The sequence below is a fragment of the Cyanistes caeruleus genome, chromosome 1 (assembly GCF_971803275.1).
Source record: "Cyanistes caeruleus chromosome 1, bCyaCae1.hap1.1, whole genome shotgun sequence".
NCBI classification, from domain to species: Eukaryota; Metazoa; Chordata; class Aves; order Passeriformes; family Paridae; genus Cyanistes; species Cyanistes caeruleus.
The window spans coordinates 108,901,516-108,926,469 of NC_141701.1; the positions used below are offsets into that span (position 1 = coordinate 108,901,516).

A 24,954-nucleotide genomic window follows, 5' to 3' on the forward strand; every position below is an offset into this window, starting at 1 on the left:
GCTGAGCATCACATTGAGGTAAACATGTCCTCCACTTTCTAGATGGGTGCTATGATAGCAAGCAGATCCAGGAAATACTTAGCCTTTTCTTGGAAAATACCCTACCAGGTAGGCTCTCTCACTCTGCTTTTTTTGCTATATTTTCCTAATGGCTGCTTACCCATCACCAGAGCCTGTACCCTGGTGTCAGAAAAGTGCCTCCCATCTGCCTTAGCTGACAAAAATAGTGATACCAGGGCTTGTGGCCAGCACTCCTGAAGCCAAAGCAAGCTCTTGCTGGTGGTGTCTTCTGTGGCAGCTACAATTCCCTTTCTGTGTTCAAACTCAATTCATCTAGACCATCTGTAGGAAGAAGAAGTTCCTACAAAAGCAGGCATAGGGGTTTTGCAGCAGCTCAGCTGACCATCACCCCCAGTCTGAGGAACTGCAGGGATGCCACAGGATAAGGAAACCCTCTGGGACTGATGTCAGAGGCTGAGCTGGTGTGCACAGGGGACACCACTGGCAGTGTACATTTCTGGCTGTAGGAGCTGGAGATGTGGCCATGCTGTTTGTGTCACAATCTTCCCATGTAACACAGGGCTTCAGTGAAGGGTCACTTCCCTGACCCTGGGACTCCGAGTAGTTTGGAGGAGTGGAAGTCTGCATTACTCTGATGTGCCGATCACTTTTGGTCTCCCAGTGTCTTCAGCTATATGAAGGGTTGCATGGGACTCTTTTCCACACTGAAGCAACTTTTCTGACAGAAGACAAAACAGCAGAAACTGCAGCTTTGAGCACACGTAAAGGACGGGCTGTGGTGGCAGCTAAAAGGGAAGCATGAGCACTGTGGTGCACGGACATTGGAGACTCCCCAGCCCTGCCATCTGTCTGGGGCTGTGGTGGCTGCTGCAGGCTGACCCTGACAGCCACTGCCAAAACATGAGCAGACAAAACAGAAAGCTCCTCATACAGCAATATTTTTGCTGTATTTTTAAACTTGAATGGAGACTGCCTGCACCAGCCTTTTCACAAAGTGGTGATGCCATACGGCTCTTCCCTCCTGTAGCTCACAGTACTGAGTGGGTGCATAGACCCAAAATGTCCCTAGGCTGGAGCACCAGAGATACCCACAGCCAGTTGTCTCTGTTTTGCTGTGAGGTATTTCTTTCTCACAGGAAATCCCACAGAGAGTATGGAGAGTATTTCTAGCCCTGGTATTAGGGACCAGCTAAAATTGAGCTGGAGGGACTCTACAGGGCAGCTGCCAAGGCTCCTGGAGAAGGAAGCTCTGGGGTGGGTATTGGTTCTTAACAAACAGATTTGAGAACTTCTAGCTCCTCAGCTCCTACCCAGCACCTTGGGAACATCCTGAGGCCCTGGGGGCATTGCCTGGTGCCTGCTGTCCTATCCCTGGCTATGAGAGCCCCTAGGTCATGCATCCCCTTCAGACATTTAACCAAGGACCATTTTACACCAGCTGACTGTTTCTTCTCCCACAGCAAGCCTGCTCCACAGCCCCAATGCCCCAGCAGCAAACTCACTTGTGCCCAAGGAGGTAAATATTGCTGTTGTATGGCTGTACTCTTTCAAGGTGATGCAATCCTCTTTTCCCCTGTCCATACCTTCACTGGGTTATCTGTATGTAGCAAACATATCCTTTACATTATCTTGCTTTACCACACTGAGCCCTTGCACTGCTTGTCCTGACACCTTGCAGCCTCTCTGCACCTCTTTCTGCTAGAGTTTAGCACTTTCGAGTGCAGGCGACCTTTAGCTTCTGTGTTCCTATATTACCACTTGCTGGTTTACCACATTTTCTTTGTTACCCTCCTCAGGTGAACAACAAGGGGCTGTGTGTTGGCTTGGTAGAAAGTTCAGGTTTGACTGTGTAGCCCCTGCTTAACTCAGGGCTTGGTGTTTGCTACTGACAGACTGAAAAAGTGGTGGGAAGGATACAAGTCATTACAGCCTGGCTCATAGCTGATATGAAGGAGATTGGAAATGTGCACCTCTCCTCCTTCCTCCACCAGATATCTTCCCCTGAACTTCCAAGGGAAGTTCAGCACATCTGCATCTTGCAGCACCCACATCTGTGAACATGCTGGTGGTTATTTATCCATACTGCCCTTCAGCCCAGCAGGGCTCTGTCTGCCCATGCCCCTCTTGGGTTGTAAGAGAGCCAGTAGGGCTCAGCATGGGGAGAAGAATGGGAAAATCTGTGGATTTTTCCCTGTCCCCCAACACAGGTGTCTCCTGTTAGTTTTCATCATTGTAATTATCTCCATTTCAGCCAACATGGTAATCATTTCTCTTCAGTTCTCAAGCCCATCCCTGTGGATTTTACCTCCCACCCACCCCCTCGCACCTGCCAGTCAGAAACAGCACCTTTCCTAAACTCATCTCTACTCCATTCCTTTCATTGCTTGTGACAAATCATATCCTCTGTCTCATTTCATGAATTCTCTTTCTCTGCTGAGAAAAGCTCAGGTTCTGGCTGTGTGTCAGGATTTTTTTTCAATTTTAAAATATGTGCTAATGTTTTAAAATGCAGAAATGTTTTATTCTTTAATTTGTTTCATGTCAAACTATTGTTTTATTTTAATATGTGTTAATAACTTATCAACCAAACTAATGCAAAAAGCATATGATGGAAATGGAGGTGTGTTTAATTTACTAATGTTTTGTTCCTAAGAAATAATGAAAGCTGACCTTATTGATTTCTAAACAAATATAAATAAACCTAAATAGTTATAATAAATAAAAAATAAAATAAAGTTACGTTATGTCATACTGTGTGTCTGTAACACCAGGACATACTATTGACATATTATTAATCATATAATTAATATCCAGAGAATACAATAAAATAAAGCTCTGTTGCAAAAATTTTCAAAAATTAGTTCTGAAAAAAATATAAGCAGAATAAGAGGAGCTGATCTCTCTTATGTAATGAGACCAACTGGGTACTTGGAGGCAGGATGATGCCCTTGTCACTGTTAGTATTTTGAATACCTCATGGGACAGGTTTTTTCTGACTGTGCTTCTGACTAGTGCCAGATCCTTCATTACGTTATTCCTTTTTTCCAGTCTGTTTTCTCGCTTTTCATTTTCCTTCTGCCTTCAGTATTTAGCTTTTCTTCTCATTCAGACTCTTTCACTACTCATTTATGCAACAACAATCAGCAACCTGTAAAGGTACTTTGAGCTGGAATTGCAACCAAAGAACATGTGAATAACTTCAGTAAAAATCATGTTTTGGATCTGCCACATACTTACTTGGGACCTCTTGAATGAACCTCTGGTATTCTCTGTGCTCTTAAAAGTCAGGAAAATTGTGCCTGTTGAGATTAATGGATAAAAAGCATATAACTTGTCTGACTTATAGAGTCCACAATCTATAATTTTAGTGTCTCACTAAATGTAAGTAATTTAAAGCAATTGAATAAAATAAAAAAAATTAAGCCTGCCTTCAATATTTTGTTCTTTTCCATACTCAAGTCACTAAAATAGACTTGAAAAAAACCCAAGATAGCAAAGAAACTGAAATATCCTCACTATATAAGAACTGATCAAAAACTTTTATCAGTTTTTGATAAAAAAAGTGGTGTCAGTAGCTGTGAGTTCTTATTTTGCTCAAAATGCTAACTAGTTTTTAATTGGGAGTGATATAAACAGACTGCAGTATACAAGTTATTACTAGCTGAAGAAAATGAAAAACTAAAATAATGCAACCTGGAAATTATATAACAGCTTCTGTAAAAAGCTGCAAATTTATTAGAAGTGATGGAGACATCTGGACTTTTAAAAATTTCACTTAAATCAGGGGAGGCTGTGAAGAAGAATGGTTTAGCAAACACGTTAAAAGGAGTGCTGCCCATTGCCGTGTTAAAGAAGAGATGTATTTGATTTTTGTTTTGCAGAAGGTGCCTGATAGCCCTCTCACTCTTTTCCTGTTTACCACAGATATAAAATCTTCTATTTGCTTCCTAGCCTACCCCGTATCTGCTGCCCGTTCGACAGCCGCATATCACCAAATCTCAGCCGTCTGCAGAAGTGGGGTGAAGGTGGAGTAAACCTCCTGGAAACCCCTGAGCCCAAGCAGCAGGGGACGAGGAGAAGGGGGCCAGAGCCGTCTGAGAGAGTAGAGGCTTCCTGCTGTCAAAGGTAATTGACAATTCAATGTGTCCATATTCAATGTGCTGTTGAATACCTGCAGCAGCCTCCTCTCCCTTGATACCTTCCGTAGAACTGCTTTTTCAGTTTGACTGTTCTGCTGAGTGGTGTGGAGAGGAGGGAACATGGAAAATGCTGTGGCCTGCTTGGGAGATGTTGAAGGCATTAATGGTGTAAAGGTGATCTGAAGTAGAGCATCTTCGGTCTCTGTTCAGCCCAGGAAGAACACCTGAGTTTTGCTGGAAGTAGATGCTTTATAGACATAGATTTATGTATAGCTACATATCTATCTACATATTTATAGATATAGACATATATATCTTTAACACAGTATTCATTAGTTTTTGAATATTTTTTTAGTTTTGGTAGTTGAATCTATGAACTGCTTTTAAGAGGTTCTTGACAGAAAATTAAGAAACAAGAGCCAGTCCTGTATCACTTAGTCACAGCGTGTCAGTTTCACACATCAAAAGTATTAGCAGGAAATATTCTTTACCTTTATCTGTTGCTGCAAGAAGAGTCTTTATCTAGCTACTCACAAACTAAATATTTAAAGATTTATGCTGTATACACAGTTAAAATTCATAATGCAGCTGTCTTAGCTACAGCTAAGAGCTCAATACAGTAGAGAATTACACTATTGATGTAATTCAGTGTTGCAGCACAGCTTTTCTCTCATTATTTATTTCTGTACAAGGAATTCTGTGGGGTGGAATGCTGTAACAGTTTTCTCTGCATTGCACACACCAATTGAAACAGTTCTGGTGCCTCAAGGAAAGCTGAGGCAGGGTCAGTGAGGCATGAGCAGCATCCACACCTGGAGTAGAGGACAGACACTGGCACTCCTCTGGGCTCTTTTCCTGTTTGACATACATTTGTCTCACTTTCAGATCATTCTGTTCCCCCCACAGGTGGCACAGCCAGGCAAGAAGGGGTGAATTGTGATTCCTTCCTATCAATACAAAAAGTTTTCACTGTTCTCTCCCTTTTTGTATCTCCAGGCAGTAATTTTTAATTCAGGAGAGCACATCATCTACTTCTATAGAACTAATCACTTCCGTTAATGTTATTGCTTCATCTTAACAGCAATGGTTATTGCAAATTATTCTGCCTTCCTGGAAACTCTGTGTCTTTGAAGCTCTTTCAAGATGTGGTCAAGATGTAAGCAGGTGCAACACAGGTGGAGCACAGCCTAAACTTTCAAATGTCTTAGCAGTGAAAAACCAAACTCTTCTGAAAGAATCATCACTTCTTAAAATGTGATCACTCAAGTCTGGAAACCCGATCTGCTTTTATAGGGGTCATGAACTGACATCTGAAACAATAAAAGAGCTGGCTAAAGCACTGACTCACTCTTGGATAACATGTCAGATTATTTTACTATTTTGAGGCTGCCTTCATTGTAATTCTTCAGAAGTGAGAGAGAGGAACCATTCCCACTAATGTTTTGGTTTTTCTCTACACTAGAAAACTGAAGTGGGACAGAACAGGCAGGAGTGCTAAGCTGCTGTGTTGTGGCAAAAGACACAGCCAAGCTGCTCACCAGCTGCCCTGGAGGTTGGTGGCAGCTCAGAGCTTAGCACTGCAGGGGTTGCTGTGCAGCCCTGTGAGGTCCTTGTTGCTGCTGAGCTTTTTGCATGCAATCCTGGACCCACACATGGAAAAGTAGCTTGCGTGTCTCTGCACTCTGTGCCAGTACCTAGCCCTGATCAGCTCTGCTAAATATGAGGTTTGGCTGCTTGGTGATGGCTTCACCAGGCAAAACGCTTTTACGAGAGTCTTTATGCTACAGGCAAAAAGCTTCCCCATCTCAGGGAGCACAAGAAAATTGAGATCCTTAGATCAGATGCAGGATTTGTAATTTTTTAATCATTATGACTATTCAGAGACCTGAATTTTTCCCTGTCATTGTGATGATGAAGTGCTGGTCCACTGGCACTAAAGCAGTTTCATGGAAACAGAGAGCATCCCAGTGCTCACACTTACACGTGTACAGGAACAATCAGCACACTACAGGACAGCCCTTTGGGTGGTACAGCTCTTCTTGTCTGAATTATGTAGTCCCCCTCTGCCTGGAGGCTGACCCACAGGCTCAACACAGCACAGACAGAAGCAGAAGCCACCGTGGGAGTGCTGTGCCAGGACAGCCAGACATTTTTAACCCTTTCTCTTTCCTTCACAGGTATCTGAGATGAATCCCACCAGCCAATTCCTTGGCACAACAGAATATGACTATGGATATGATGAAAACACTGCTCCGTGTAATGAAGGAAACAACTTTCGCAGGTTTAAATCCCTCTTTCTGCCAATTCTTTACTGCCTTGTGTTTGTCTTCTGCCTCCTGGGAAACTCCTTGGTTCTCTGGGTTCTCCTGACCAGGAAAAGGCTGACAACAATGACTGACATCTGCCTGCTGAACCTCGCAGCCTCTGATCTCCTCTTCGTTTTGCCCCTCCCTTTCCAAGCCCACTATGCTTCAGACCAGTGGGTTTTTGGCAATGCCATGTGTAAGATAATGGCTGGCATTTACTACACAGGTTTTTATAGCAGTATTTTCTTTATAACCCTCATGAGCGTGGACAGGTACATAGCGATTGTCCATGCTGTCTATGCCATGAGGATACGGACAGCCACTTGTGGCATAATTATCAGCTTGATCCTGTGGCTGGTGGCCGGCTTGGCTTCTGTACCCAACATCATGTTCAGCCAGGAGCTGGAGATCGAGCAGGTTTTGCAGTGTGTCCCCACATATCCCCCAGGTGACAATACCTGGAAGGTTGCTTCTCAGTTTGCAGCCAATATCTTGGGCCTCTTAATTCCCTTTAGCATCCTTGTTTTCTGCTACACTCAGATATTAAAAAACCTGCAAAAATGTAAAAACCAGAACAAGGTCAAGGCAATCAAGATGATCTTCATCATCGTCATAGTTTTCTTCCTTTTCTGGACTCCTTTCAACATCGCGCTGTTCCTCGACTCTCTGCAGAGCCTGCACATCATCAATGACTGCAAGGCGAGCTCCCAGATAGCACTGGCCCTGCAGCTGACAGAAACCATCTCCTTCATCCACTGCTGCCTGAACCCCATCATCTACGCCTTCGCTGGCGTGACATTCAAGGCTCATCTGAAAGGACTCCTTCAGTCCTGTGGTCGTGTCCTCTCCAGCCCTGCAGGAGGTGCTGGGGCTGGACAGTCGTTTTCAGCACCCTCCCAGGTCTCTGGCTGGTCTGACAGTGCAGGGGTCCTGTGAACACACCTGAGCCACCTTCTGCTGGTGTGAGGAGCTGGCCGAAGGTCTGCTGTGGTCCTGGCGGTTGTACCATGTGTGCAGCATCCCTTGGGAGATGCAGTATGTCTGTGCCTCCTGTTGGGATACGCTGTGAGCTGCCACATAAGAACTTGTGGCACTGATTTCCCAAGAGAACCAGTGCATTTGTAGAGTGGTGACCCTACACTGCCACAGAATAATTTTTAATTAAGTTTTAGAGATCCTTTAATACACTGCAGCAAGCAGACTGCTTCCTCTAGTGTCTCTTTTCTCCTCTGACAAAAGCTTCGCTTCTGCCTCACCCCCAAGTATGCTCTGCCCTGTGGAAGCTGAATCCCTACATCCCTGGGACAAGGGTGTGACACCGCTCTGGAAAGTGGAGAAGTGGCCAGGCATGGGATTGCTTCATATTGCAAAGAGGGAGTCACCTCAGACACTGTCACCATTTCCCCTTTGCCTCAGGTCCAAGATGAAAACCACCCCCAGCTCAGGACCCTGTTTGTTGTGGGATGGTCCCAGGGGCACAGCCCTGGAATCCTTGGAACTGCTGCCATCCAGAGCAGCCTTTGGTAGTGATGCCTCCAAAAATAATAAAGCAGTGGCTCCAGGTGTCCCCTACACTGGTCACTCGTGGAGGCTCCTGCACTTGGAAACATTGTCCTCAGAGCAGGTGAGGGCTCTGCATCATCTCTGGAGCTGTGGGAGCTCCAGCTCTGTGCCTCCAGTTCCCCCTGCTAAATGTAACCATCATAATGGTCATCATCATCATCATCATGACCTGTAGCAAAGTAGGCTCCATCTCTTTTCTCAAATGTCTTTATTTTCTGCCATTTTAAAAATGCTTTCTTTGAATAAACATTAGCTACACCTTTTTTGTCTTGATTCTTGGTAGTCTGCCTAATGAGTCACAAGCCTCAGTAAGGATAAGGAAACTTTGAGTTTGCTTATTTTTGAGTGGGTATCACATAAAATGCATCTGATGGAATTGAGAGGCACCCTGAAGTTCTCAGCAAAATAAGTCTTTTCTCCACTTTTCTGCTGAGGAAGCTTTGTTCTCCAAATCCCAGTAAAAATTCACAGGGAAAAGATAACATTAATATTGAGGTAGTATTAATGCAAACACATTTTTAAAAGCTAATCAAGAGAAAACCTGAAATCAGGGAAAACACAGCCTAGATATTGTCAAAGATTTTATTTTTTAAGGTAGTATTTTTTTTAATATTTTCCTAATTCTATCATTCGTCCTGAAAATATAATTTCATGGTTTTATCCTTCCTAAAAATTAAAACTAAAAAAATAACCTTGGTGCCAGAATATTCTTGCTATTAATTTTATGGTATAGAAAATGCTTCTTTGTTTTACTATAGATAGCATAAGTAACATTTCTAGGTTTTATTCCCCAATGGATAAGAAATTCCCTGCAACTCAATTATTACATTATTTCACTTCTCAGAAAACTTCTGTTTAGGAATAAAACTCTCTGTGCATTTCTGTGAGGGTCTTTGGACTGCATAGAGACTTTAATGATTGAAAAGAAACATGGGTCAGCATCTCAGGTCAGATGTCTTTTCCCTGTGGCCAGATTTTGGGGTTTGGATAAAAGTATTTCTGTTTAAAATATTTAGTGATACTTAGCAGCATTTTACACGTTTATCTTTCAGCTGAGGAAAGGAGATAAAATAGAACTTATATCTATATATTCTGATTTAACTGGTATTTTGAGAAGGGATAATGGAAATTAATGGAAATGTTGTCTGACCAGCCCTCACTACTGGCACTTTCCTAATGAGCAGTAAGATTCTCTCCAGGTTACAAGACAAGGGTCAAACTCTGGTTTCTTTTTCTTTCTTTCATTTTTTTTTTTTTGTACAACTTCTACTGAAATAATGCTCTGTGTGTCTGTGCAGTAGCAGAATTTAGCCTAAATGATATGTGAAGCCTTAACCAAAGAGTAAAAAATGTGCTTTGCTGGGCTCACTGAAGAGTTCAACCCCCTCATTCTCCACTGCTGTATTTAAAAGCCTGGTGTTTAAGAATTCAGGAGCATAGATCCTCTGCCCAAGGACAGACAGTCTCTCACAGTCCCAGACCCAGACTGCAGATTCTGAGGACACTTTTCCCTTCAGCAGGCTCCTCCTCTGTATAATGTGGCTGCAAAAAGAAATAATACATGTAGGTATTTCTCCTCTTTGATTGTAAGAACTACCAGGACAGAGACAGAAATATACCCAGCACCACCCCAAAGCACTTGTACACAGCAGAGCACCCAGAAGTGTTGTGCCTCTTCTCTAAACATGAAACTTTATTCTTAGTGGTTTGGACCACAAGACTTTAGGCTACTCTTTGATATGATGGAAAGAATCTGTGGAGACACTAGACAATGTTCAAAAATTTTTGCACTTGTATGCACTGAAAGAGTTCTGGAAAAGAGCACTACATTCACAGGATAATAATAATAATAATAATGAGCTGGTAGTGCCATTTCTTCAATTATACATTTTTTTAGGAAGAAACTTGTCAATGACAATCTACTTTTCTCTACAAGTGTAATCATCTTGGAATAAAGGTAGCAGATGCACTATTTACTCAGTTTCAAGGGTTCTGACACACAGTAATATTGGTAAAAGAAATTTTGCAGTCTACTCATAACTAGACCAGTTAGTTTTCATGTGCTGAGATGATGTCAGCTGCAAATACCACTGCAAAAGCACCAAGTAACAGTCAAGTTTAATGTCACCTGGATTTCCTGGGGCTGGGTGTGATACTGTGAATATAGATGCCAAAATATATAGCTCAATCTTGTTCCAGCAAATTAGTGGAAATGTGATCAGAAGAGGATGGAATAAGGAAATTATTGCTGTTTGTAGAACAGATCTTCTAATGAGATGTTGCACATCTAAAGCAATTATTGTTTTTCCAGAGACCAAGCTGTATTGAAACCATTGATATCGGATTGCCAGTTAAACTACTAAAAACCACTTTTCACATTTAGTAACATTCCCCTACCAGCTCTGACCTGCATCTGTTCTGAAGGGCTTGAATTTTCTAGCTATTGATTTTCATCTAACATGTTTCACAGACGTTTCTGTCTCATGTTTCCCTGTCCTTTTCTAGCACGATGCCTGTGACACTGTGACCTTATCCAGGTCTGACCCTACTTTGCTGCAATGTCTCTTGGCCAAATGTGCACATCCTCAAAAACACCTCCTAGACCTTTAAAATAATTGAAGTATACTAATACTGTGCAAAGCACTGCAAAGGAGCACTGACAGTTAGAAAAGCAAAATAATAATGCATATTGTGGTGCTGTTTGTGATTTCTTCTGGCTTTTCTCCAGCCTATGATTACCAAGTTCAGAGCTTTCACAGTGTTCCTCGGTTCTGTTGACTTACCATGGAACAGCCTAAACTTAAGAAGGTGTGAGACTGAATTTCAGATGTCCTCCATTTGTCCCACCCTCCAGTCTGAGATCCACCACTGAATTCAGTATGGCAGGATACAGCACTCATTGGGAATTTCCATAATATTTCCCAGGGCTTGAATCAGAGTTAAAAAGATCCAGGTAAGAAGTATGCATTACTTCCTTCTCTTATTTAAGCTCAAGTTATAAAGGATAGTTGGAATAGCCAAAATCAATGACATTGCTCTTGTGGCCACACAGTCTAACTACTTGTAGTCCTTACACTAGAATCTTGGGTACAGAAACACCTCACACCATCTTCTGCCTCATACTTTGTGTGGGTTTTTCTCTTAATTAGAAATACATTAGAATTAGATTACATTAGATTAGAATACATCTTAATTAGAATACATTATCCAGTGCAAACGCCAAATGCATTAAAAAATTAACCCAGAAGTGAGATACAAAACTTTCTGTGGTTTGCAATTTCTGCTGAAATTACCTCAGAACACCACTAAGTTCTGAAGCACACCCAACTTTAACTTTCTTTAAGAACCTGAAAATCTCAGAAATCTGCTCACCACTCCGGTAGCCCTTAGATGACTCCTGTGCCCAACTGCTTGCTCTCTCTCTCTGTCAGCAGTTCCTTTACTCTTCTTGGCCTGAAGAAGATAATCAGCTGTCCTCTCTCATCCCTCCCAGTGCTCTCCAGTCTCAGCTGGTCAGTCTGTGTCTCTTCCTAGCGAGCCCTCCTGTTTTCTTCCTTCACACTGATTCTCAAGCTAGATGACAAACTGCTTTCACTTGTCACAGCCTTCTGGCACAGCTTCTCCAGGTTGTGGCTCATGTCCAGAGCCTTTGGCCCTAGTCTTTTTTAAGCTTCTTTCTCAAGCAGAGAAAATGTTAGGTTGTACCTCAGGAGTGACTCCCTGATTTCAGATTAGAAAAACGCAGGCTGGGAGGGCTCAGACTTCCCTGGCCGTCTTTTCAGTGAGATGTGTAGAGGGAGGGAAGTTGGCAGTGCCAGTGGTGAGCGCTCTGCAAGCATTTAATGTTTAATGTATTTAACATACGAACAACTAGCAGACAAGAAATGGTTCCTGGACAGTGCAAAAAAACAGTAATAGACACTAAACTTCTCCAATATCCAGTAGCATTGAAAATACAGTGTGACTTGATGAAGTCTTGTGAAATGGAGCACCAGTCTGGGTTAAATCCCCAGACAAACATGTCAGTGATAGTTAGGTTTTGAGATTTCAGGTGAAACCAAGTGCACATTAGGCATTGAAAATATTTTTTCCCCCTAGGATTCATGTCAATCTTTATGTAGGCCTTTATCTCAGCATACTTCAGTACAACTAAGACAGAAGTATCAGTTCTCCTATAAATTCTCTAGCTCACACAGCTTTTTCATTGAAATTATTTCTATCACTTACTTGTGGCTTGCTTTCATTTAACACACAATCTTTCCAAGAAGAATGAGCTAGTTTGCACGTGCTTAATGTAAAACAATTCCTGCAATGTGATCTGAAAGCCTTACAAACACAGATGGTCTTGTCTTCCTATCACTCTTGCTGAGACAGTTTTGCACAGGGACACAAACAGCCGATCTATAACCATTCAACCGACAGAGCAGGTGTGAAACATCTCCCTCGTGACAAAGCTGTAAACTAGCTCTTCCATTCCCATTAGGAGACAACAATTAGTTCTGCCTTAAAATTAAAAAAGAGATAAAGAGGATGAAATAAAGTTTAATCTACCACAGTACAGAAAATATCAAAATCATCCTCTTTTGCTGAGGATGGAGAAGAATTTGAAGTCTGTATTACCACAGACTCTGTGTGTGGTTAGTTTGCTGTGAACTGTGAAAAAGGGTTTGATGACTTATCTGAAGCTCTGTGTATCCTTTTTGTTTTCTCTATAAAAGTTATGAAGGAAGTGGTGCCTCCACCCATAAAGAAACCTTGCCAGAAGATGACTAACATCAGATTCATTATGTGTGTAAATTGGTGTAGTGTGGCTTCCAAGCTGGCCTCAAGCTGCTGGACTCTCCATGGGGAGTTTTCTCAGAAATACAGCAGAGTCTCCCAGGTAGGTGCACGGGAGTGTGAGGCCAGTCTCTGAGAAGACTGAAGACTATTTAGAGCCATTTGTGTCTTTCAGGTTCAGTTTCACTGAGCAGTCCTGCAGATACCCAAGAAGCAAAATCAGGAAAGACTTGCATTTCAGAGATACCAAGTCCTGTGCCACAAATACTACTGGAATCTGCATATCACAGGGCTGCTTATCATAGGACAGGCACATCAAGGGAGTGAGATACTTAGAGCTGATACCACCCCAAAGTGATTAACTCTAGCACACAAGCATCTTTCTACTGACACTAAGCAAGGTATTTCATAGATAGCCTCTGCTGTTGTGATCCTCATATTCCAAAAATCCATGTGAAGATCAAGAACCAGCAGTTAGAAGAGATGAGAACCCTGCCCCAGCACAGTACTTTGCTTTGGAGAAAAACAGTTTACAAACCAGTTTGCACAGATTAGTGGATGCTTGCAAAATGGACATAGCTGTATTGCTTCATCTCATAAATGTGGTAAGAAGGCAAATACAATAATATCTGTGAAGGACTCAGAGATTAGCCTGACAGAACTAGAGATATGAACACGAGGGAAAAGCAGAATTCTACACTCCGAGAAGGGCCTGGGTAGTGAACATTAGATAGGGTCTGCTCCTGCACTGCAGTGAAGTGCAATAAAGAGAACCCCAAATAACCAGTCCCTCAGCTGGAAGGGTGCCTTCTGCAAACTGAGCCAAGCATTGTGATGGAGGACTGAGCACCACAATGTCTGTACCGAGAGGTTAACATGAAGGGCAGATTGCATTGATCAGTCCTTGTGTCATTCTTCTGTGAGTAATGCAGAATATCTTAAGAGTATATAGGACTCTGAGTTTATTTACATGCCTGTTGTCAAGTCTTACTCCTCCAAGGCTCTGTGAAGTGCCCTAAAGCTGTAAGTACTGTGACACCTGAACATCTAATGAGTCAACTTGTATAAGCCACCAACAGGAACTGTTTTATGTATCTTCCTACCCATCCAAAAACACAGTTTTGCAACATCTTCATGGGTATGAGGATGTAGGGGAAAAGGAGGACAGCATTTCCAGCCTTACTTCTGTGCCATGATAGGTAGCACATGCAGTTTTCATGGGCATTAGCAGGGTACAGTCTTCACAGTGCCATAACAAATCTGTTCCAGCTACTGGATGCATTGCTACCTGGACTCGACTTTAGGTCTACCTTAGATCTATTCCTCTTCAGCAATGGAAGTAGACAGCATTATCAGGCTTACCTGCTGAAAAAATCACCTCAGCCCCAAAGAACAGCAAAACAAAAATATTTGACTTGATGTTTTTCCAGAATAAATGGTTTCTCATCACCAAAAGCCCTGAAGATTTTACTCAGGTCATCTGAAACAGTTTTATCAATGCACAGGTTGGCTGTCTACCCTGAACTTGATGCCTAAGGCTGTATATATAATTAAAGAGAGCTCATTCCATTCTAAGGGGGAGTAACTTAAAACAGTTTGTCACCCTCTGCAAATACCTACCTCTGTCTCTTGACTAGAGAGGGAGCCCTTAGATTAGCTAGACAACTACCAGCTAAGGGTGGGAGAGATGATTCCTGCAGTCTACACCTTCCAGTTTGAAGGAGTTGGGAAAGAATTCCTACTAACAGACCTTGCAAAGGCCTGCTTTGTGCTCCTCCTTGTGCTCAACCAAAGTTGCCACATGCCCATCCCTGTAAACATGAGGACAGTCAGCAAAATGTCTGATGTGAGGTGCTGTGGGTGAGGGTGCTCGAGAGGAGTCCACAGCACAATTCTCATTAAGATGTTTATTGAATTCCTCTTTTAGTATGAAAGATCTACTTCATTCAATTACATCATAAAAGGGCAGGCTGCAGCACACTGGAGCAACATGAAAACAGCTGCCTCAGTATGAACTTTCCCTCATGCTGTCCTGTTTTGCCTGAAATTCTTGAACAGGCTTTGACACAGGGACTGAAATCAGCATTTCTCCTTCCATGGAAAGCCTAGAACATGAGATGAACTGCAAGGCCATTACTTACCTTTGCTATGATCTTACTGGCATATAGCTGAAGACCTGTCATTTCTATTTAGGTAATCTTGTTGGCAATATTAACAATATTTTTGCCACAAGTGAACTGTCTTCAGCATCCCTGTCCATCCACAGGAAAAGATTACTTCTTCAAGAAAGAAGGAAAATTATTTCAGTGCCTTTAAATAAATCACAGCCTGACTTCAGCATGCACATAACATTGTATTACTGTAACAAAAATATATTTTTCTCTTACATTCAGCAACTGATGGAGTAATAGAAGCACATTATTATTTGCCCCAGTTCTCTCAGTGGTACTGTTGTGACAGCTTGTAGGAAGCTCCAAATGAAGTAAGACAGTTTGGCTGCAATTCTTCATTCTTTGTTGATTCTTCCCTTTGGTCAAGAAGTACTTCCCTATTTATAGAATTTCAATGGATTAGCATGCTGAAGTCTATGTACTCTTTTGTTACTGTTCATTCTAATTTTTTATGGAGATGGAGAGCCTAATTTTAAATGGCAATCTTCTCCTGGCAATGTCTCTGACTTTGGGAGACTTCTCCCACTGCTTCCTCTGTTTCTATCTCCTAGGCAGTTATACGAATTAGTTAATGTTTATAAAGCCCATTAAACCCATACAGGAAAGATACTGTAACTGTATGATACTGTAGAGTAACATAATAGAAATTAAGTCTGAGAGATCCTCCAGTCCTTTCATAATCACTTTTCACAGGCTATGCTTTCTAGACCAATGAACACAATTTCTTTCTCCTGGATTTCTTCAGAGTCTCAACATGGCTGAAAAAGATATTTTCAGGGGATTCTTCCCTTTGTAACAGGCTCTATCCTCTATAAGATGATAGTAATTTAGCTATAGTTCAAAATGTAGTCACAGGTGCTTAAAATAAAGTGCCTGATATGTTTCTTTTCCTTTGAATATATCTTCTTTTTTTTTCTCCTGTATTTTAATCTTATTCAAATTTTTTTGAAGCTTCAGATTATTTGCATTACCATTTTGGAAAGAGACCATTCCTGATTTTCAAAGGTTGGAGCAACTGGGGCTCAGGCAGCCTGAAAACACTGTCCACTTGTCTTCAGTCTAAGCACCCAGATTGGAGGCACAAAGAATTAAATTCCTTTCCAAACAGTATGTGCCAAACCATGCCTTTGTCCTCAAGTTAGAATACACCAGTCAGTCAGGAGTGACTCATTCACCACCACAAGGATCCATCAAACTCAAAACTGCTGTTTACCCCCCTGGTTATGAAAATAGCACATAGGTCTTCAAGGAAGACTTCTCCTGTGACCTTTCCTAGAACTGGTTGGGAGCTTGGTGGCTCCAGAAAGACCCTGTGCAAGGCTGAGCAAAGCCCCAGTTTCACAAGACAGGGGCAGAAAAGGTCAAGGATTGCCTCTGCTATTCCCAGAAAATTACATCCACACAAAGTCCCTGGATGATGGATTCTAAAGGAGTTTCTCCCTTAAGAGCTGAGCTGTCACCTTTCTCCAGGTGATGCCCTTCTTTTTCATGAGGCAGTGCAAATGAAGCTCTTTAGGCAGGATTTTTGATCCTGGAAGCAAATTCATTTCTCTGCCAGGCACAGTAGTTCACAAAGGATGAAACATGCAAACAAGACTTCTGAACTAGCAGCCTGTACACTGAGTAGGAAGAGATGTCTTGAGTGGTAAAAAAGAATTTCAAATTCAGACAGCAGCTCAGAGGGAGATGGTATAGAATGAAAATGTGTCTTGGGTCTCCCTGTAATCCACTGTGTCACTGTAGGGAAGGCACTTCCTGCTCAGGCTCAAAAGTTTTCAATGGTTTTATGTCTGTACTTACAGCAAAATCTACACAGCCCCTTTCTTTATGTGATTCCAGCCATCACATCCCTCTTCCTATAGCTTTGCTTAGGCACTCTTTCTGAAATAGCTTTATGAGTCTCTTTTATACTCCCTGTGACATGTGTGATCAGGTTATATATCCCTGGGTTTATTGAAATAAATTTTTCAGGAACTTAAAAAATCCAACTATAATTGTAGCACAAGCCAGTCTTACAGCTTTTCAGGAATAGTGTAGGAAAACACCCTGCAGTCTTAGACAGAATGGTCAAGAGCTGCTGCCAAAAGAGTGCAAATTTGAAAAATGTTGCCTTGCTATAAAATTGAAAAAGACTCCATAGGGGGCAGAGAAGTGGCCATACTATCCATCAGTCCTGTTTTATAATGATCTATGGGACCCAGTGAGATGCATCCCAGAGTCCTGTGGGAATTGGTTGACAGCAGTTGCTAAGCCCCTCTCCATGATACTTGAAAAGTCATGGCAGTGCCATGCCATGCCATTTCCAGGAGACTGGAAAAAGGGAGACATTGTGCCTATCTTTAAAAAGAGTAGAAAGGATGACCCTGGGAACTAGAGACCTGTCAGCCTACCTCTGTGCCTGGGAAGAACATGGAACAGATCCTCTTGGGAACTGCACTAGGGTGTGTGGAGGGCAGAGAGGTGATTCAGGACAGCCAGCACTGCTTCACCAAGGGCAAGTCCTGCCTGACCAACTCAGTGGCCTCCTGTGATGGAGTGACTGCAAGAGTGGGCAAGAGAAGGGATTTTGTTTATCTGGACTTCTGAACAGCCCCCACAATATCCTTCTCTCAAAGTTGGAGAGATGGATTCCATGGGTGAATTGTTAGATAGATAGCAAGTGGTTGGACCATCCTGTCTGGAGGGAAGCTGTCAATGGCTCGGAGTCCCAGTGGGCATCAGTGACAAGTGGTGTCCCCCTGAGATCTGTACTGGTACTACTATTTAATATCTTTATTAATGACAAAGGGATTGAGTGGGCCCTCAGCAAATTTGCAGATGACACCAAGCTGAGTGGGGCTGTTGACGCAGCTGAAAGACAATATGCTATCTGGGGTGCCTGGACAAGCTTGAGAAGTGGGTCCTTGGGAACCCTGTGAGGTTTAACAAGACCAAGTGCAAGGTGCTGTACCTGGGTTAGGGCGACCCGTAGTATCAGCACAGACTGGGGGATGAACAGATCAAGAGCAGCCCTGGGAGAATGATTTGGGGGTGCTCATGAATGAGAGGTTTGACATAACCCAGTGATGTGCATTTGCTGCCCAGAAAGCCAAACGTGTTCTGGGCTGCATCCAGAACAGTGTGGGCAGCAAGGCAAAGGACAGGGTTCTGCCCCTCTGCTCTGCTCAGGTGAGACCCCACCTTCAGTGCTGCATCAGCTCTGGGGTCCCAGCACAGGAAGGACATAAAAGTGTTGGAGCAAGTCCAGAGGAGGCCACCAAGACAACGAGAGAGATGGAAGACTTTTCCTGTCAGAAAAGTCTGAGGGAATTTGGTTTGTTCAGCATGAAAAAGAGAGCACTTCAGGGTGATTTAATTGTGGCCTTTCAATATCTGCAGAGAGCCTCCAAGGAAGGAGAGGAACCTTTCACAACAGCATGAGGTGGCAGGAAAAGGTGTAATGGATCCAAACTGGAAGAGAGTAGATATTAGAAGTTTCCAGAGCAGGTAGAAATACTTATTGACCTGAGAATGGGATTTTATTGAATTTGAACCAGCCAGTCTTAACCCTTTAGAGATGGAATAGTTCAGAAACATGACTTTTCCACTTCCAGCTGAAGCAGAACAATTTGGCACCCATAAAGTCTTCATCCACCAGTTCTGACCTCATCCTGGAAACTGAGCTTTTTCAGAGAAGAAGAAACTTACCCTCCTTTTGCAATATGTCACAGGAAGTGCTGTTTCCTATTTTCAGATATATGTTCGTTCACAAAGAAGAAGAACACACAGACCAGCTTGATGAAACAGTGAGTAGTTGATTTTTTTTCCTTATCTTTCCATCCAAATATGTGTATATATAAGAGAAATTCACTAAGTGGGGAGTATATGTGCCTAATCAGTGGCAGTAGAGCTGACACTGAAGCAGAGATAATATCCTTGGGAACAATTAGGTCTTGTAACTAGCTCACAGCTTGGGATAAGGCTAAATGTGAAAGTGGAGAATTCAACTGGGCAACTGGTGTAGAAAATTATAGTCTGTTTTTGTACCAAATGCTTACTAGGTCTTGGTTTTGAAGCAGTTCCAGGAGATCAATAGCTTGAAGTTGCATTCTGCTAAGGATAAAAATTAAGTATGAAATCCTTCATACTTAACCTAACTCTCCATATCTAAGTCACATCTTGCTCTCTCAGATGCAGCTGGCAGGTGTTCTCCATCCCTATCCTATCACATGATTTCTCTATATTATTCAAATATTTAATCTGTAAAAAGTGTTAGTTCATTATCTTGTTTTAAAGGGATATTTGGATTGGGTCCTCTTTTTAATGTGGTGTCTCTGAGTCACTACATTAGAAAGTCTTTACTCCATATCTCAGCTATATCTCAAGGAGATACCAGATTTATACCAAGTTTGCAATTTTTGTTAACGAGGATTCACATGAATAATAATCATCAGTACTACACTGGAATTTTTCTACTCACACACAAGAAAAGGTGAGCTCCTCTGCTTGGATAAATGAGACTTGCCACTTAGCACATTAGCAAAAAAGCTACAATAGCCTATAAATTATTTTTAATTTTTTTACATTCTTGGGAGAATTGCAATGTCATTGTCCTGGAACAATTGACAGCAACAGAGCAGGGGGCTTGAACCTCTCAGTGTATAGACCCTTGGAGCAATAAGAGGACATCACATGATCCTATGGCATATGCTGGAAATCACTACAAACTATTAGCCTTCCATTTTGTACTTGAGTTCATCCTCAGAATGGTCGTGACTACAACTGCTGCTTGAATTACGCTAAATTCAGTGTTTCATCAGATACTGAAGAAAACCCCAAACCAAACCTCAGTAAAATACTCTAACAGACATACTAGCCCAAGAGTTAGCTTACACAAAGAAAAACCCATGGATACATATACTCATGACTGGGAGGAGGGTATTTAATACCTGTCTCAGATTTCTCTTTCTCAGAATGCTAATTTTCAGTGCTTATGATAGTCTTTTACTGTACATTTGTTTAGGTAAGAACACATCCTACTTCTTTTGTCTTGAGAACCATAGACTGACTTTAACTGCAGAAAAGCTCAGAATTTTTGCCAGACTGTCTTTCTGGTTTTGATGTGGAATGTAAACATTCAGATCCTGAGGGATCACAGAGAATTAAGCCTGCTTTTTTCAGCCCAGAATATATTTTACTTTCAAAGTTTTGCAGGGTTGAAAGAAACCCATCAGTTAGGAGGTAAGTACTTCTGAATGTTTCTAATGCTCAGCTGTTAGAAAAGAGGAAGAGGTTTCCCAGGCAAGGTTTCATTCTGGAAGGGGCTCTTTCCCCAGTCAAATCATAGAAAGAAATCCTGTGGTCACTACCACATGAAAAGTTGTGTTTGAGGGAAACTACCAGTTCAGAATCTTACATAGAGTATTTAGTTTACACTTCCATCTTTTCCTTCATCTTTCCTGGTAACCCAGGAAAAGTTCTAACTTTTATGCTTGCTCTCCAAGGAAGTGCAGGTGTCTGTGCACAGATTTCTCTGTAGTTTTCCACCTCCTAGAAAGTCAAAGGCAAAGTTAAAGAGGTAGAGCTGTTAGCAGCAAACACTGGGTACCTTGCTTGCCAAGCCTGCTATCAGAATATGTCGTATTTTTTTTTGTTATTTAAGTTTCAGTATTACTCAGTGCTATGTTGCACTTCTCTCTCTTCATAAAGTGCCCTAGATGCTGCTGACACACACTTTTAAGCTGACTACAAGTCATTAAGCAGTTTCTTTTTCTGTGTGCCAAATGCTGGCATTTGTGAAAGGAGGAGAGTGAGGGTGAGGGCAGTAGCGCTGTGTTACCTGCTCATACATTTCAAAAGAGAAATCTTGTCTTAAACTGCAAAAAGGTGAAGGGAACTTTGGGAAGATCATTCAGTTTTGAAATAAGGATCTCCATTCATGCACAGATGTTCTTGTAACCTGTAGTTATTACAAGTTTTGGTTTCTGGGGGCAAACTTTGTCCAAATCCCCCTCTACAGCACAGTGACAAATGTCATCCCTAAACAAGTCACTGTAGCAACTCAGGAGCCACTTTGCTGGAATGACATGGAAATGTCTGATAGTCCTACAAGCACCCAGACATCTTCCAGCTTAAAGTGACACTGTAGATAGCAGCTAATGCTCCAGAGCTAGTGAGGCTTCTCTCAAAGGAACCAAAATACAGAAATCTGGAAAGACATGTTTCAGGGCTATACCTTCTTTACATGAATCTCTGATGTTGCCATAAGTGCAGCTTTGTTAAAACTTAGAGAAATGAAATTACATTTATTTGGGCTTGCAAAGTTACAGTATTCAACAAACCAAATTTTCTCCCATCTAAGATGTAACTCGATGTTCTTTGCAAGAACTCTTTTCCAGGATCCTGCTATTTGGTCCATTGCTTGGCCAAACCTCTCTGTATCCAGCTTCGTTGGCAACTCAGAACATAACCATTCCTCCAAGGAGAAACAACAGTAGCCTCCTATTGGACTGTTCACATAGATACTCTTACATGGTTAAACATAGGATAAATTGGTAAGTTCTCCTCTTATATGTCTACCTTAGACTTGACATGTCGCCTACTTTTGCAAAAATCATTCAGAATTTCTGTTAGCAACCAAAACTACCCTGTGCATGCAGAAATGGTGGGACTGTGGTCAGGACAGTGGGCACTGATCACCACATGCAGTACAGAAAATGAAAATAATTAAGACTTTCTGAAAACCCATGTGTCATTTAGGACAGGAAAAAAAGGGAAATAAACCAAGTAATTAAATACAAGTTCTGAAATCAGAATTGCTCCAATTATGTTTAAACAGCGCAAGAGTAGAGATAAACCTGGGGAATTCTTTGCTGTAACACACTGATTTCTGAAGGTTCACATCTAGATCATTTAAGAACCAAAACCAGACATCTTGTCAAGGGCTACAGCTTCTGCAGAAGATGCTTCATTCTGCACTAAAATGAAAATGGGAAATATGGTTAAAGATACAAACGAAAGAAATTTAAATCCAGTGCAACCAGTAATTTTCAATAGAAATTTTTATCCAGGTGAGTTTTCTAGAGTTCTTTGTGATTAACATTGCCTGTGTGCAAAGAAGCATTTTTTTTAAAAGCATCTCAGGAAATATTTTTAATATTTTGTGCTTGTTTTGAAAAGGAGGACCATACAAACACTGTGAGATTTCCCATCAGGTCAGAGCCCATAAACAAAACAACCACAGCACATGCTGTCTTTCTAGCCAGGGTCTGTGTCAATTGTATAGGGCAATTTTGAGAGCTAAATTTTGGTGGTGGGAAGGTGGACTTGGTCTAACTGGGATGGAGTCCCTTTCCTTCCCAGCAGCCCTTATGGTGATGTCTTCTAGATTTGTGATCACTGTTGAGACAGAAGACCCAAACTGACCAAAAGGATATTCTGTGCCATATAACATCACACTCAGGAATAAAACTAAGGGTAGAGGGAAGTTTTTTCCAGAGTAGGCATTGCTCAAAGACTGCATCTGCTTGGTAGAATGCAGCAAACCTTTGTCCTTGTATTACCTCTTGTGGCTTTTTTCAGTTTCATTCTCTTATTCAGCTGTCTTTTTCTCAACCTGCAAGTTTTTCTTTCTTCAGCACTTCTGATTCTCCCCCTGATCCTGCTGTTGGGAAGTGAATGGGTTGACCAGATGGAGCTTTAGCTGCCAGCTGGGGTCAACCCTTCACAGGACACAAGACTAGGACAGCAAAGGAGACAAATCCGTAGGGAGTCAGTTAACTTCAGTTTTGTTGCTCCCACAATTATTTTCTGCCAGTTTTACAATTCAAAATAAGTTCCAAACTTGGAAGAAAAGAAAAAAAAAAAAAGTTACTTTCTTTTTTTATACAAATACAAAGATTCTACAAGGATAAGTGCAAGGATAAGGGAGGTTTAGATCAAATGTTAGGAAAAATTTCTTTACTGAAAGGGATGTCAAGCTCTGTAACAGGCTGCCTAGGGAAGTGGTTGAGTCACCATCCCCAGAGGTATTTAAAAGCTGTGCAGATGTGATGCTTACGGACATGGTTTAGTGGTGGACTTGACAGTGTTGAGTTGGACTCAATGATCTTAAAGTTCTTTTCTGATCTAAATCACTATATGGTTCTGTAGTACTATGATTCTATATATATTATAAGTGTACTCATATGTATATTTACTTGGGCATATACACACATGAAAAATTGCTTTACTACCATGTAACCAATAAAATTTGTTCAAGAAGATTATTTGTATTATACATATATCCACCAAGATAAAAATCCAAATCAAAGCTATGTCCTCTGGGTTCTGAATGCTCTGCAATTACATATCAGGAAAGCAGCCTTCTCTCAAACAGTTGAATAAGCTGACATGAATTTAAGACACTTCAATAAATTCACCTGTTGCAGCTCAGAATGGCCCAACATATAATTAAATTGACTATCTACTAAAAAGCAGACTGGGGCCTGTCTCTCGGTCACTCCAGCCATAGGCTGAGTTTCTCCAGTGATATTTAGTCTTGCAGAGCTCAAGTGCAGACAGAATGAAATGGTGGTGGTTTTGAGAGTGTGGTCTCTGAAAAAGATGCCTGCAATCACACAGGGCAGACCACACCACTGAAAAAAGTGCATTCAGGAAACGAATGAACTCTGGTGCACAACATGAGTGCTCACACATGAGGGATCACACAGCAAGCTGGGGCAGACACACTGCCTGAACTCTTCTGCATCGGGAGCACTCTGTCGCCTTTGTCTAAGAACAGGTGTGGACATAATTTTCTGAACCTGAGAGAATTTCAAGCACTCAGGGGTTGATTGTTCCCAAGGGAAAGTCTTTTGGGAACTGTTCTCTCCCAAGGAGTGTTGTATAAAAACAAGGTTTTGTTTCCCAAAATAAGACACAGATGTTCTGTGAGTGTTTTGTCTCTTGTCCCACCAATAGGATGAGGAAGGTGTTGTTTCTTCTACTAATCAGAATAACCTGTATCGGAACACCCTATAAAAGGGTTGAAAAACCCCAAAATAAAGGCTTTTTGCCTCATGAAAACCTCTAGCTACTTGGTGTGATATTGGAACCCTCACTGTATATTTTGTGTCCTCTAGTGACAAACAGCCATGACACTTCCAGGAAGAGGCTGATTTCAAAACCAACACCGGGCCATGGGCAGCCACCTGTCTGCCATGAAGTGTCTGATAGAAGCAGTCATGGTGGCACAGGAAGACAGAGCAGCTCTTTAACACTCTAGCTCTAGACACTGAGGAGCTCTCTTTGAGTGGCTACCAAAGGAAGGCATCGATTGCGCTTCCTCACTAAGTAACCAGGAGCACTTCTGGTCCCTCCAACATCTATCTATCTTCATAAAATCCTCTGCCAAGCCTCTCATGGGACACACAGGAATTTTTACATGTTCTCTGTGAGAAGACAGTTCTCTGAGCTTTTCAGAGATCAAGTTACACAAATCTGTGCTTCTGCATCTGACTCACAGTCCTACCAGGGACTTGGGGAAAAAAGGAGATTTTGGAGACTGGAGGGGCTGCCACCCAAATTCATTCTTGCAGGGGAAATCCAGTGCCTCCAACAGTTCTTAAACCAAAACAGAAGGGACAGAGAGTTTGCACAACCCTTGCAGTTCCTCATTGTTGTCTTACTGGAAACACTGACTGACAAAGGGTGAATAACAATATCACATGAAGAACTGTAGTGCACACTCTTAGCTATGGCCATATCTGCCTTTTGCCTTTGTGCTCCCTCCAAGACACTCTACCAACCTAAACTTTGCAGCTCCTGAATAAGGGCTGTAAACAACTACTGAAACAAGGAATCAAAACTCCTAACATCCCCAAACAGCAGTGTAGAGGCCTTTCAGCTGACAGGAAGATGCTACAACAGAGACAGATACAAGAGGCCACTCCTACAGCAACTCTCATCTTTTGCATCATTTGCTAAGGTTTTTGTCTTTCTGTTCTCTCTACAGGA

The 24,954-nt window shown here is 42.0% G+C and overlaps 1 protein-coding gene across 3 annotated transcripts; it reads left to right on the plus strand.

The window, feature by feature from the left end:
* The first annotated feature begins 2,337 nt into the window (after nt 1-2,337).
* On the plus strand, nt 2,338-8,292 carry LOC111923561 (C-C chemokine receptor type 8-like). Of its 3 annotated transcripts, none has more exons than XM_086849067.1 (4): nt 2,338-3,402; nt 3,973-4,146; nt 6,338-6,441; nt 6,535-8,292. In XM_086849067.1, exons 3-4 carry the CDS (start codon nt 6,347-6,349, stop codon nt 7,400-7,402), a joined length of 963 nt encoding a protein of 320 aa, XP_086705193.1. In that variant the 5' UTR covers nt 2,338-3,402; nt 3,973-4,146; nt 6,338-6,346; the 3' UTR covers nt 7,403-8,292. The 3 variants fall into 3 exon arrangements, with proteins under 3 accessions (XP_086705193.1, XP_086705205.1, XP_023775126.1); XM_086849079.1 differs by having other exon boundaries at nt 2,350-2,641; XM_023919358.2 differs by lacking the exon at nt 2,338-3,402 and having other exon boundaries at nt 4,016-4,146; nt 6,338-7,481.
* The last annotated feature ends 16,662 nt before the right edge of the window (nt 8,293-24,954 follow it).

Bases quoted from the DNA above. Each gene is read 5' to 3' on its own strand.
- LOC111923561 (XM_023919358.2), top strand. From the start codon at position 6,347: ATGAATCCCACCAGCCAATTCCTTGGCACAACAGAATATGACTATGGA.